The sequence below is a fragment of the Oncorhynchus nerka genome, linkage group LG13, assembly GCF_034236695.1.
Source record: "Oncorhynchus nerka isolate Pitt River linkage group LG13, Oner_Uvic_2.0, whole genome shotgun sequence".
Lineage (NCBI taxonomy): Eukaryota > Metazoa > Chordata > Actinopteri > Salmoniformes > Salmonidae > Oncorhynchus > Oncorhynchus nerka.
The window spans coordinates 67,495,756-67,510,822 of record NC_088408.1 but is presented as its reverse complement, the minus strand read 5'-3'; the positions used below and the strand labels follow the sequence as shown (position 1 = coordinate 67,510,822).

At 40.9% G+C, this 15,067-nt stretch overlaps 1 protein-coding gene across 11 annotated transcripts in view; it reads left to right on the top strand.

The window, feature by feature from the left end:
* The window catches only part of LOC115139960 (nuclear receptor corepressor 2), a 129,386-nt gene that overhangs the window by 37,413 nt on the left and 76,906 nt on the right, over nucleotides 1–15,067 (top strand). For all 11 annotated transcript variants that reach the window (XM_065026612.1, XM_065026606.1, XM_065026605.1 and 8 more), the window contains exon 4: nucleotides 6,334–6,511. In XM_065026612.1, the coding sequence (XP_064882684.1) occupies nucleotides 6,334–6,511 (178 nt within the window). The remainder of the gene's footprint in view (nucleotides 1–6,333; nucleotides 6,512–15,067) is intronic.

Here is a 15,067-nt window from a genome sequence, read left to right as displayed (position 1 = left end):
TATTAGCGCACACCCAGCTAACTAGCTAGCCATTTCACATCGGTTACACCAGCCATTAGGCTGATGGACTTGAAGTCATAAACAGCGCTGTGCTTGCGAAGAGCTGCTGGCAAAACGCACGAAAGTGCTGTTTGAATGAATGCTTACAAGCCTGCTGCTGCCTACCATCGCTCAGTCAGACTGCTCTATCAAATCATAGACTTAATTATAACATAATAACACACAGAAATACGAACCTTTGGTCATTAATATGGTCGAATCCGGAAACTATAATTTCGAAAACAAAACATTTATTATTTCAGTGAAATATGGAACCGTTCGGTATTTTATCTAACAGGTGGCATCCCTAAGTCTAAATATTCTTGTTACATTGCACAACTTTCAATTTTATGTCAGAATTACGTAAAATTCGGGCAAATTAGTTCGCAATGAGCCAGGCTGACCAAACTGTTGCATATACCCTGACTCTGTGTGCAATGAACGCAAGAGAAATGACACTTTCACCTGGTTAATATTGCCTGCTAACCTGGATTTTCCTTTAGCTAAATATGCAGGTTTAAAAATATATACTTCCGTGTATTGATTTTAAGAAAGGCATTGGTGTTTATGGTTAGGTACAGTCGTGCAACCATTGTGCTTTTTCCCGCAAATGCGCTTTTGTTATATCATCCCCCTGCGTTGCATCGATAATATGCAACGCAGGACACGCTAGATAAACGAGTAATATCAACCATGGGTAGTTATAACTACTGATTATGATTGATTGATTGTTTTTTATAAGATAAGTTTAATGCTAGCTAGCAACTTACCTTGGCTTCTGCTGCATTCGCGTAACAGGCAGGCTCCTCGTGGAGTGCAATGAGAGGCAGGTGGTTAGAGCATTGGACTAGTTAACTGTAAGGTTGCAAGATTGGATCCCCCGAGCTGACAAGGCGAAAATCTGTCGGTCTGCCCCTGAACAAGGCATTTAACCCACCGTTCCTAGTCCGTCATTGAAAATAAGAACGTGTTCTTAACTGACTTGCCTAGTTAAATAAAGGTATATATAAAAACAAAAAATCGCCAAAATCGGCATCCAAAAACACAGGTTTCCGATTGTTATGAAAACTTGAAATCGGCCCTAATTAATTGGTCGACCTCTAATATCTACTGCATGATGACAATTTGATTCCCTAAGCAAAACAGTGTTCTCTCTATGTGCTTGTAATACACTTTCAGTCTTTCACACATACTATTTCTCTTCTTCCTATTGGCCTCTTAAATCCCATCAGGGATAATGGCTTTTACTGTAGAGCAGCAGAAACCACTTTAAAATAAAATGTTTAGGTGCCTAATCTAGGCCCATGGGCTATGTGTACCAGGAGTCTCAGAGGTTGTACGAGGTCACCTGAAATAAATGGAGCAGGGCTGTCAGTGAACTTTCTTTTCTTCTCAGCATTAGCCTTTCAGTTAAGTGCTTTTGAAAGCTAAAGGAGACCTTGGTGTGTCTAAAGAATGATGAGCAAGCAGGGGTGATGTGCTAGGATCAGGGAATCTGTTGATTTGTTCTATGCGGAAAGTTAATGATGATAACCGTAGTCTTGAACTATCCTTATTTGAACAAATTCTCTGAAGGACGCTTTAGTGGAATATTTTCCCTTTCCTTCCTGTGTTGTTTTGCCTAAGGCACAGCACTCAGTCTAGGCTATTGCATCACGTAGAAGTTATCCTCTGAATTTTTTTTTAATCAACTATCAAACACAGTTGTCTCTGATGTTTAGTTTGCGGAGTCGACTGGTAATCCCGTTTTTATCTGTTTGATGTTTTCTTCTTTTTGTCTCTCTCTTCCTGTACTCAGTTCCCCGTCCCTGCCATGGAGCTTCTACCCCTGGCCCCCTCTCTCTCCCAGCCTCCCCTGCTCTCTGCACAGCTGCAGCTTTTCCTCTGTGGGGGGAGAGATTGGCAAAGGCACAAACGCGTAGTGCTTCCACAATAACGCGGTGCTATCGGCACGCATGATCTGTGCTCTGCTCATAAGGGGACCTGAGCCAGTGAGAGACTAATGGAGACGTTGTTGTATTGTATCACAGCGCTGCGCAGCGCCTCCTCCCTGATGTCCCTCACACCTCTACCCCTTTTTACTCCTGTCAAATCCTCCCCAGGGATCAGATTATGTTGCACGCTCATGCATAAGCTTGGAGAGAGGGAGAGGGAAAAGGGAGGAATATAAAATAGCCACAGAGCTTGATGATGTGATTATGTAAGTGCCAAGCCTCTGGCAATCAGAGGGGTGTGTATCTAAAAGGGGAGTGAGGGGGAGGGGCTTTAACACACCATCTGGATTTACATTTTTTGCCAACTTTTTTTTTTTGCATCACTTTTTAAAGGGATGGTTCACCCAAATTACATGTTGTTTTCCCTGTAACCAGTCTATGGACAAGGTATGGTAATTTTAGGGGCATTTCCCAAATCTCATTCAAGTCATGCTATTAGCATTTTTCACGTGTCATTGACCAAATCATCCGAATGTAACAAAAAATTGACTGTAAAGCTCAACAAAGTCACTTATAGATGATTTGAACATGAGTTGAAAAAAATATTAATAATAGCAGTCCCATGACGTGAATGGGGAAGCAGTGCCAGGGAAACCAACCCAAAGCATGGATTCCTGTCATACCGTGTCCATAGACTGCTTACAGTATAAGGCAACCAATGTGTCATTTTGTCATTTGGGTGAACTATCCCTTTAAGCAAGTATACACCAGGACTTCTGTCATTTCTCAGTCCAGGCCACCCCATGACACCTTTCACATGCAGATTCAGGATTGTGTAATATGTAACTGCTACATTCCTGCGGTCTCGTCATAGGGGAGAATATAGCAGATCCTGGCTAAATTATTATAGTACCGGTGGCACCCTGCAAGACAACGCTTTCTGCTCACTGGCACTAAAATGAACCACACAGTAGTCCTTTGTGGCTCTGCACTGGCAATTGTGGTTGTTTCCCATTTGTTTCCCACCCCTAAGAAGCCACTTCCATTTTGACATTGCCAGTCTTGTCACTGACATTCCAGCATCAACCTAAGAATGCCTCAAGGGCAGGTTTTTAGAAAATCATGGCCTAATCTGGAACAGAGCACCATTACCAAGTCGTTAACCTTAACTGATGTATGTAGTGAACTAACCTCGTCCCCAGGCTGTTGCGTATATAAGCATGGTACATCAATGATTCAAAGTTGGCCTTAGTGGGAGTGACCATAGAATTCTATGGGAATGTTTGTCATTTAATTTTAGCGACTCACACAACTGCAAGGCCGGGCTCTGTGCTTGTGGTGTGCTAGTTTACAGGGGGTAAGGGGGAAGGTGTTGTGGTGTGCTAGTTTACAGGGGGTAAGGGGGAAGGTGTTGTGGTGTGCTAGTTTACAGGGGGTAAGGGGGAAGGTGTTGTGGTGTGCTAGTTTACAGGGGGTAAGGGGGAAGGTGTTGTGGTGTGCTAGTTTACAGGGGGGTAAGGGGGAAGGTGTTGTGGTGTGCTAGTTTACAGGGGGTAAGGGGGAAGGTGTTGTGGTGTGCTAGTTTACAGGGGGTAAGGGGGAAGGTGTTGTGGTGTGCTAGTTTACAGGGGGGTAAGGGGAAGGTGTTGTGGTGTGCTAGTTTACAGGGGGGGTAAGGGGGAAGGTGTTGTGGGAGATGAATGGTTGGTAGATTGAGGTGAATAAGCCTTAAACCTAAGCCTATGTGCCAGGAGTTTCTCCCGGTCTTTCTCTATTGGCTAACGCAGGCCAAGTTTGACTCGATGGTCCACCAGACTCTTCACACGTTCGGGCGGAAGTGTCCGGGAACGAGATTAGTAGTGAACTGAATATTCAAAGCCTTTCATTTCACTGAACATTTTCCAGACCCTTATTTATAATGTTTTTTGCTTGTTTGAATTCCCTGAGTTTGAATGTACCGTGAGTCTAAAACCACACGTACCGCAGATCAAGACCTATTGTATTGCAGCTCTGCTCCCCTCTTCTCCCTTCCACCCATGATTTTAGCCATCTAATTGTTAGCATTCCAGGCCTCCCAGCTCTGTTCTGGTTCGGAGCTACAGTACAGGGATGTTGCAGGGAAGGGCCACAGGAGAGGTCAGTCATGGTTTTGTGTGTCTGTGTGTGTGTGGCCCTAGTGCGTAGTGACCACTTGACAATTCAAAAAGATAGAAGAGCAACTAGGCGTTATGCTGTGTTTTAGTGTAGTGTATTAGTAGTGGCAGTCGGAAGGTGGGTTACAGAACTCATTTTTGGTGTCTGTTTGATCTGCCTCAGCATTCCTGTCCAATAACTAACTATGCTGCTCCTTCTGTTTAAGTCATGGGTTTTTACATTTGCATTTTTACATTTGAGTAATTTAGCCGACGCTCTTATCCAGAGCGCCTTGGTGAGTTCATACAGTACATTTTCATATTTGTTCGTACTGGTCCCCCGTGGGTATCGAACCCACCACCCTGGCGTTGCAAGTGCCATGCTCTACCAACTGAGCCTTTTAGCTTATCTGGTCATACTGTACAGACACGAGTAATATTTTAGGTCAGTAGGACCACAAACATTTAGCTAATCGCCCTGGGGTTGTGTGCAGACATGGAATGCATCAGTTGTGTAAACCTAGGCATATGTACAGAAGGGACCAGAAATAGGCAAGGCCTGTATGCTGCCGTAAGTGGGTCACGCGGTGAGTGGGATAGGATAGGCCTGGTTGTTCTTGTGTCGTTTCCTTTGTTTAGCCGGCTCACCGTGTGAGCCGTATAAATGGAGAAGTTCATCATTATGGTCATGTTGTCAAATCCCTTGTCTCCCCCAGGACTATTATCTGCTTTGAGTGTTTCATGGATTGACACTTTTTCATGTAGCAGAGTGGTGTTCTCAAGTGATAAAGCACTTCTACCATTGTACGGAGGGGGTGGAGGAGCTCTTAGGAATGGATATTGGCAATCACTCAAGACTGTGACGTCTAGAATCTCTCTTCCTAAAAAAATAAATAAAATTCAGCACAATGACCGTGAATAACTCCATATTACTGTAATACGCCATATAATACACAATGACAGTGAATAACTCCATATTACTGTAATACGTCATATAATACACAATGACCATGAATAACTCCATATTACTGTAATACGTCATATAATACACAATGACAGTGAATAACTCCATATTACTGTAATATGTCATATCATACACAATGACAGTGAATAACTCCATATTACTGTAATACGTATTTTACTATGTACCGGTATTGATGCATGGACCGGTTTGGGTTTTTACTTTCTATAATGGTATTTGAATGTTTGGTTTGTTAAATGTGATGCGCCGTTTGTGACACCCATTTTAATAGTTTACACCTCTACTTGAGTCATCCCTCTCCGCTCTCTCTCTCTCCATGCCGCTTTCCACACAGATCGAGTCCCACCCCCTGTCACTCAAGGAGCACATTTGTTGTTGCTTGACCACGAGACACTTTCGTTCAGTCTGCGTGGTCAATGCAGCACATGCAACAATGTTGTTTCCACTTTGATCTTACTAGAAATCCACAAGCATGAATATGTTAGCTACATGAATAAAGATTTAATGTAGCCAAAGACTATAGGGTCCGCTAGGGAACACTGACCATCACTTTGGTTCCTACCCTGTCACAATAACTCGTCCGCTGCATTTTCATTTGTTGTCATGTCAAACACTGTGTTCAAAGTGCCCACTATTATTTATATTCTAACTAGAACTATAATAAACATTCTATTTCCATGATTCCAAAAGGTCACAAGTGTTTTGATCTAAATCACAATTGCAACATTTGGTTAAAAATAAGGCCTAGTATTTTTGCCCATATCGTGGCAGTGTGGAAATGATCTCAAATGAGTGCAGGAAATGCTGAAATTGATGGAAATGCAGGAAATTATTTTAGGTTGAAGTTGAATTGAACAGTATAAAATAATCAAAATGGTGAAAAACCCATTGAAATACTTCAGATATGTGTTGCCACCCTAGGGTCACGCACTACTCATAATGCAATTGTTGAACTTTTATTAATCAAAGCATAAAATATTGTCAAATTTGAAAAATACCATGATATGATATTTTGGCCGTATCGCCCAGCCCTAAATAGAGGGCTTTTATTTCATGCCCCGCAACATTGAATTTGATCTGTGTGAATTGATTTAACAAATATACAGTTCTGAATATCCAGTGGTTATTTTATTACATCAGCTCAGAACTATTATGGTGCCAGTTTGCTGGCTTGACTTCCTCCTAGTCTGATATACCATACTTACAGATGTTAGTTGTTTACCTGTCTTTCACTTTGTCCCTACAGAGGTCAGGAGCAACACATCCGCTATGAGCACATATACCTGCCCGATCCCAACAGCCTATCAGAGGTGGAATATGCTGAGATGAAGCGTCCTCGGCTGGACATGGGGGCGGAGTCTCTCATGAGGCACTCAGCCCACCGCCCACAACTTCCTCTGGGAGGGGCAGAGGACATGTCAAAGGTCAGTGTTGATTACTTAGGAAATGTACTCCTACTTTGATTGGTTTGGTTTCAAGTGCTGATTTGGATAGGACAGCTTTCTCTTAACTGTGCTGACATTTCGCCTGGCTGGCTGAGGTTAAGTGGTTATTTAGCATGGTGTGGTGAGTCATTTGACACTCTATGTGGTTATTTATAGCTACTAAATGCCCAGAGTAAACAAGCAGTGATGTGGGAAGTAGCTGTGCTGTTGTTTTCTCTCCCAGGAATGGCTGGGTACTGGCTTGAATATATTTTTCTATGTGTCTGCTGGGTCACAGAAACACTCCAAAAGCATAGGTTTAACAGTGTAAATGCATAACATAGCAGCTAATGGTAATGAATCTTTCCTCTTCATCAAGGGATCAGTTCCTTGATGGAGGTGAGCCAGTCATAAGTAATGCAGATTGTCTTTCACTTTTAGAGGTCCGGACCTACTGCACAACAACTGTGCTCTGCTTTAGCTGCACTGGTAACTGCTGTGTCTTAAATGAATAGCGCAGGCATTTATTTGCTTCAGTCACGGAACACAACCGCCGCTTTTTAGAGACCTCCTTCTGTTTGGTCCAGGCATCAAATCAAATCAAATCAAATCAAATTTTATTTGTCACATACACATGGTTAGCAGATGTTAATGGGAGTGTAGCGAAATGCTTGTGCTTCTAGTTCCGACAATGCAGTGATAACCAACAAGTAATCTAACTAACAATTCCAAAACTACTGTCTTGTACACAGTGTAAGGGGATAAGGAATATGTACATAAGGATATATGAATGAGTGATGGTACAGAGCAGCATACAGTAGATGGTATCGAGTACAGTATATACATATGAGATGAGTATGTAGACAAAGTAAACAAAGTGGCATAGTTAAAGTGGCTAGTGACATAAGAATGCAGTCGATGATCTAGAGTACAGTATATACATATGCATATGAGATGAATAATGTAGGGTAAGTAACATTATATAAGGTAGCATTGTTTAAAGTGGCTAGTGATATATTTACATCATTTCCCATCAATTCCCATTATTAAAGTGGCTGGAGTTGGGTCAGTGTCAATGACCAGCTGGCCGGTGTGTTTACGGACATATTCAATCTATTTCCTTAATGCAGGAAGCTTTTGCTCTGTAAGATGTTGAAAAGACTACCACACCGTTTGTGACCAGTATAAACATTATAATAACAAATCCATCGCAAATGAGACTTGCAAAGGCTGCCTATCATACATCCCCGATTTTGCGTAAAAAGTCTCCTCAATGGAAATGTTGTTCTCCTTTTTCTTCTTTTGCTCAATCTTTCTGTTACTCACTGAAGTTCACTCATAAAAATTCATTTAGATCCCGCATTTTGTTTGAAACCGGCAATTATTTGCTGAAATGTGTGCCGATTCCTGGCTATTAAAAGGGACAAGCTGCCATTTGAGACTGCGTTTAATTAACGTTTTACGGTAAGTGGGCAGCAGACACAGATGTGTGGAATGTTAGCTAGCTCTGAGAATGTGTCCCATGAATAGGGCTGGCACAGTCAGTGTGGGTTGCTTTCTACAGGTTCTGTTTTCTAGGTCAGAGGCTCGAGGGAAGGTTGTGCTGCTCACTGCTCTGTTCTCCCTTCACCTGTCATCAACACAGTGGATGACACTCTGCTAGTACTGTTTCTCTGCTCATCAACAAGTCATGGCACATGGAAGGTGATTCTGAAAAAGCACGGAAGAAATGATTGTTCCCACTCATACTCTACCATCTGGCGTCGGTGGGAGTTGTTAGTAACCAAGATTGTTCCCAGAGTGCTATGTTGTTACACCCACACTTACTGTTGCTGTTTAGCTAGCTATGTCCTGTTGGTGTCTTCTACACGTCAAATGTTAGCAGAATAGTAATTTTGGCCATTTTGCTAATCTATTCCGGAGGATGTTTAATTTCTAGTCAATTTAGTCCATTTCTGAATAAGAGGCAAGAGAATGAGCTTTGCCTCATTGGGAAAACTAGCCTGCTCTACCTAGGGCTGTGGCGTTGATTGTCAAGCAAATAACTGCCGGTGTCACGGTAACTGACCGTTAATGAACGTAAACACATTTGAGCAACTCCTGGCTTCCACGCATAGCCTAGAGTCCACTGATGCAGACCTTTGAAACATCACCATTTTAAAAGTCTAATAAATCCATGTAATATAGCCTTCACAATAAATCTATTATTTACTTTAGACAGGTCTAAAGGAACATGATATGAATTCAAATGTAGTCTATTTCAGAATAATAGAATAGCATACTCTGAGTTGTCCTTATGTTAGGCCCTGATCTGGCTATGCCATGTGGCTGGGGGCTACACCAGCTCATTTAGCAGACAACATATGCTTAGAATTCCATGGCACTATTTAAAAACATATATTTTATAGTATGAAGAATACAATTGAACATAGCTGAATAAAATAGACAGGACATTTTCTCCAAATGATTGCCAGGGAAGTGCGCACATGCGGCTATTCTGTGTTGAGCGCTTAACAAAGAAACAGGTCCTCCTATATGCTATTTATGTATGCTATTTATAAGTTATTTCTGCAACTTTAGTTGAGATACAAATGTTGGACTATATGTTTTGATGTTTAATACATTCCAAGGCTGCATGATGCGACTAATCATTATTATTATTTTTTTTTAAGTTGCATGAAAGGTTCTGAGTTGTTTCTTGTGCAGGCTGCACACACTTCATCAGTCTCTCATTCACAATTTGATAAGCACTTGATAATATTTTCACCAGGCCTTGAATTTCTAGATGACAACCCCCTTGTGTGGCTGTAATGCCCCCTAAAACATCTATGCATTTTGCGACCAAAGTGGCTGTTGTGCTCTTCGGATTAACATAATAATTATAATTCCCTTCCCCAGGCTGCCATTACTCCGAAGCACCTCTCGCTCACATGGCTCTCTCAGATATCTCAATTCGTATTAGCTAATGCCCATCACATGATCAGATCCTTCTCAAAGCTAAGAAGTAGGCTAGAAGTGAAGACGGACACACATCGGACACACATCAAATCCCGAGTCCATGTTGAAGATTTTAGAAGAACTGTCTACATTTAGCATACTTTTCATCAGCCAACAAGATGAGTAGTCCTAACAAACAGCACTATGTTAATCTACTATCCCCCATAGTACAAAAGTTGACCCATTATTTTGGTCAACTTGTTCTTCTGTGCATTAAATAAATATTCCAAACATACGCTGGGACAGTTGTTGGATGCGATAGATCCCAAATTAATACAACCACAAACATTTAAAAGCAATGAGGCTGATGCAACAGATCAGAACGTTTTAGCTTAAAATGTTGATGAACTATTAGGCTATTTCTTCACATTATAAGTGCAGCAATGCACACACGGCAAATGTTCCAAAATACAACCAATTAGAGGAAAATGCTGTTCTCAAATGTGATCGCAAATGCAGTTATGCATGTGATACTTTATGGTAAATTATCTTCCCCAAACTTGAAACTCAAGCGTCACCTATGTATACTACCGGTCAAACGTTTTAGAACACCGACTCATTCAAGGGTTTCCTTTATTTTTTAAAACAATTTTCTATATTGTAGAATAAAATATCAAAACGAATGAAATGAAATAACACATCATGGAATCAAAAAGTGTTTAACAAATCAAAATATATTCTGTATTTGAGATTCTTCAAACAGCCACCCTTTGCCATGATGGAAGCTTTGCACACTCTTGGCATTCTCTCAACCGGCTTCACCTGGAATGCTTTTCCAACAGTTCTTGAAAGAGTTCCCACATGGATCTCCCACAAGGAGTTCCCACAACAAGTTCTGAGCACTTGCTTTTCCTTCATTCTGCGGTCGAGCTCATCCCATACCCTCTAAATTTGGTTGAGGTCCGGGCATTTTTACAACACAACTGATTGGCTCAAACGCATTAAGAAGGAAAAAAATTCCACAAATTAACTTTTTAACAAGGCACACCTGTTAATTGAAATGCATTCCAGGTGACGACCTCATGAAACTGGTTGAGAGAATGCCAAGTCTGTGCGACGCTGTCACTAAGGCAATGGGTGGCTATATGGCACTAAGTCACTACATGATTCCATATGTGGTGTTTCATAGTTTTGATGACTTCACAGTTATTTTACAATAAATAGTAAAAGTAAAGAAAAACCCTTGAATGAGTCGGTGTTCTAAAACTTTTGACCGGTGGTGTATGCCAACTAGGCTCTACACCGGTTGTAAAGCAGATTAATGTGCTTAATTATTTTGGCCACGTTATTTACCCACTTTAGTTGTGATACGAACCTTATCAACACGGTTATGCCTATGGGCTAGTCTGCATGAGGTGTGCGACTATGATTTAAAAAGTTGCAAAAGAAAAGCATGTTTCGTTCCTTACTGCACACACTGGGCATCATTCACAAGGGATAATGCACCATTCACAAGGGATAATGCACCATTCACAAGGGATAATGCACCATTCACAAGGGACAGTGCACCATTCACAAGGGATAATGCATCATTCACAAGGGATAATGCATCACTCACAAGGGACAATGCACCACTCACAAGGGACAATGCACCACTCACAAGGGATAATGCATCACTCACAAGGGATAATGCATCACTCACAAGGGATAATACATCATTCACAAGGGATAAGCTAATATTGTCACCCATCAGACTATTCTTGATTTAGTGTTGTCTTTACACCTAATAATATATGTGTGAAATTTGTTTTGATTTAGACTGCACCATTATCATGCACCTGTCTCAGAACAGGGGCAGCAGGGGAAAAATACTTGTTATCTATGCATCTAAATAGCGAATGGAAGACGCTTTTCCCGTGGTTTATTCATTCCAGCCAGGTAGGCTATACTCCTGTTGTAAAGACAAGCAATGTGATTATTAGTGAAGTTAATAAATATAGTAGGCCTAGCCTATAGAAAGCTGATGGGATCCACTTTTTAATAGAAGCCATCAAAACTCTGTTTTCTCACACAATTGCATAGCCTATTGAAATTTACATTACATTTACATTTAAGTCATTTAGCAGACGCTCTTATCCAGAGCGACTTACAAATTGGTGCATTCACCTTATGACATCTTATGACATCTTATGACATATGACATGTTGCTCAACATGAGCTCATGCGCTTTCATGAAGTGTTTGATTTGACTATCGAAAACATTTGAATTGATGTCAGAGTGATTAGAGGGACAACAGAGTGCTGAGTACCAGGCACTTATCAAGTTTGGTAGGCTACTAATGACCATCAGCAGCAGCAGAGCTTGGAGATGCATAATTACCGTGTCTAAATGGTCATGTGGAATTTGACTGCGATGATGATTTGTGACCACCGGTGTGGCAGTAATACGGTCACCGTAACAGCCCTAGCTCTACCTGGTGTTAGTCATCCCTGGCCTGACCTGCCTGTTGGGACAGCGGCAAGGACAAGGACATCTCACTCACCCTCTACTGTGCTGTGTGAGATCCTGCTGAGTGGCAGCATCTTCCCCTGGGGCAGCCAGGGTATTATTAGACACCACATTGTGAGCTGGGACTGGGAGGGGGATTCTGAGTACGGAATATGTGGGGAATATGAGCTAGCTGTGAAACAAACAATTAATAAATAATGGAGCTGCTGACCTAGATTTGATGGGCCTCTCTCAGGATTAAGCACCATAGCAGAGGAAGATGAAAACAGCAGCATCACAGTGAAGAGCAGAGATACTGCTAGTCTAGTGAAATGTTCCTGACATGGTACAGAGCACTTCAAACTGCTACGGGAGGCAGCCAGCCAAGGAATGATAAATAAATATGCCAATAAAGGAGACTGCAAAACACACACAGATTCTCTAAGCTAGCTGGGAAATATTCAGGAACGCTAGTAATTCCTCAGTGCTGAGGGCTGTGAAGCCATTATATAAGTGTTGTCAGATTCAACCACTGTATGGAAAGAATGAGCAAAACGAGAGGAGAGCGGGGGATGGGGAACAGAGGCAAAGGGCAAATACAGAGAGAGGCACAGATGAAGGGGAAACGGGAAAGGGAGGAGTAAGAGACAGAGGGACAGGATAAGGGAGAGCAGACGAGACTATATAATAGCAGCAGCCTGTCTAGCAGGCATATACAGTGCCTTCGGAAAGTATTCACACCCCTCGACTTTTTCCACATTTTGTTTTGTTACAAAGTGGGATTAAAATGGATTTAATTGACATTTTTTTGCCAATGATATACACACAATACTCTGTCATTTCAAAGTGGAAACCAATTGTAATGTTTGTAAAAAATAAAAATAAATGTTTAAAAAAAAATCTTGATTAGATAAGCGTTCAACCCCCTTAGTCAATACATGTTAGAATCACCTTTGGCAGTGATTACAGCTGTGAGTCTTTCTGGGTAAGTCTCTAAGAGTTTTCCACACCTGGATTGTATAATATTTGCCCATTTAAAAAAATATATATATTTTCAAAATTCGTCAGGCTCTGTCAAATTGGTTGTTGATCATTGCTAGACAACCATTTTCAGGTCTTGCCGTAGATTTAGATGCGGATTTAAGTCCAAACAGTGACTCGGCCATTCAGGAACATTCACTGTCTTCTTTGTTAGCAACTCCAGTGTAGATTTGGCCTTTATATTTTAAGTTATTGTCCTGTTGTAAGGTGTATCTGGTGGAAAGCAGACTGAACTAGGTTTTCCTTTTGGATTTTGCCTTATCTCCATTCATTTACATTTTTTTTATCCTGAAAAACTCTCCAGTTCTAACGATTACAAGCATACGCATAACATGATGCAGTCATCACTATGCTTGAAATATGAATAGTGATCATCAGTAATGTGTTGTATTGGATTTGCCCCAAACATAACACACTGTATTCAGGACAAAGTTAATTGCTTTGCCACATTTTTTTGCAGTATTACCTTAATGCCTTGTTGCAAACAGGATGCATGTTTTGGAATATTTGTATTCTGTGCAAGTTTCCTTCTTTCACTTTGTCTATTAGGTTAGTCTTGTGGAGTACTTATAATGTTGTTGATCCATCCTCAGGGTTCTCCTATCACAGCCATTAAACTCTGTAACTGTTTTAAAGTCACTCTTGGCCTCGTGGTGAAATCCCTGAGTGGTTTCCTTCCTCTCCGACAACTGTTAGGAAGGACACCTGTATCTTTCTAGTGACTGGGTGTATTGATACACCATCCAAAGTGTAATTAATAACTTCACCGTGCTCAAAGGGATATTCAATGTTTGTTTGTTTTTTCCCTCTACCCATAGGTGCTATTCTTTGTGAAGGTATTGGAAAACCTCCCTGGTCTTTGTGGTTGAATCTGTGTTTGAAATTCACTGCTCGGCTGAGAGTCCTGACAGGATGGGATGACAAGTTGTCCTTCACAATGCATATCAAAATCTAAGAAGCTAAGATCCAAGATATATTTTTTTAAATATCGAAATGCCTTAGTGCCTTAATATTAAAAACAGGAGAAAGATTGTTCAAGCAACGCTTCTCACTGTATTGGATTTTGGTGGTAGTATTTACATGCACGCGGCACAACCTCTGTTTTAAAACCCTTGGACACAGTCTACCATTCTGCAATACGTTTCATCACAGGGGACCATTTTAGGACCCATCATTGTCGTCTGTATAAACATGTGGGATGGACCTCTGTCTGTAAGAAGAGAGCTGCATTCTCTTTGATTTATTTACAAAGTAATCTTACAGAAACTCCCTTCATATGTAACTTCATTAATTAAGGTAAGAATCATAAGTTACCAAACCCGTTCACAGGAATGGATAACACTAGAGATCCCTTCAGTCTCCACATATTTAGGAAAATCTGCGTTTAGTTTTTTTTGCCCCTAATTTGTGGAACAATCTGTAGAGTTCACTGCAGTTAGATGTACTGGTGTCACTCAGGCAGTTTAAATGATTGATTGAGGACCTCTATGTAGTTGAATGCGATTGCTTTTAGTACATTTTTATTTTTTGTTAATTGTGTGCTGTATTATATTGTTTTATACACGTGTATGTTTTAATATCTGTTTTTATTGTAATGTGTACAGGGCTCTCTTGTAAAAGAGATTTTTAATCTCATTGTGACTCCCTGTGTAAATAAAGGTTAAATAAATAAAAATGTATTGTATGTGGGGTACTGAGAGGAAGTAGTCATTAAGAAATCATGTTATACACTATTATTGCACACAGAGTGAGTCCATGCAACTTATTGTGTGAGTTGTTAAGCAAATGTCTACTCCTGAACTTATTTAGGCTTGCCATAATAAAGGGATTGAATATTTATTGACTCAAGACATTTCAGCTTTTCATTTTTTATTAATTTGTAATCATTTCGAACAGCATTCCACTTTGACATTATGGGGTATTGTATTAAGACCAGTGACGCACAATTTTTAACCTGTTTTTAAATTCAGGCTGAGTCGATCACAGACTCCCACCACTGCTGTGTCTTGATATGCAATGGAGTCCAGGCAGATCCACAGGTGTAGTTCCACGACAGCGTGACAGACTTCCACCCAGCACAATGAGTATTG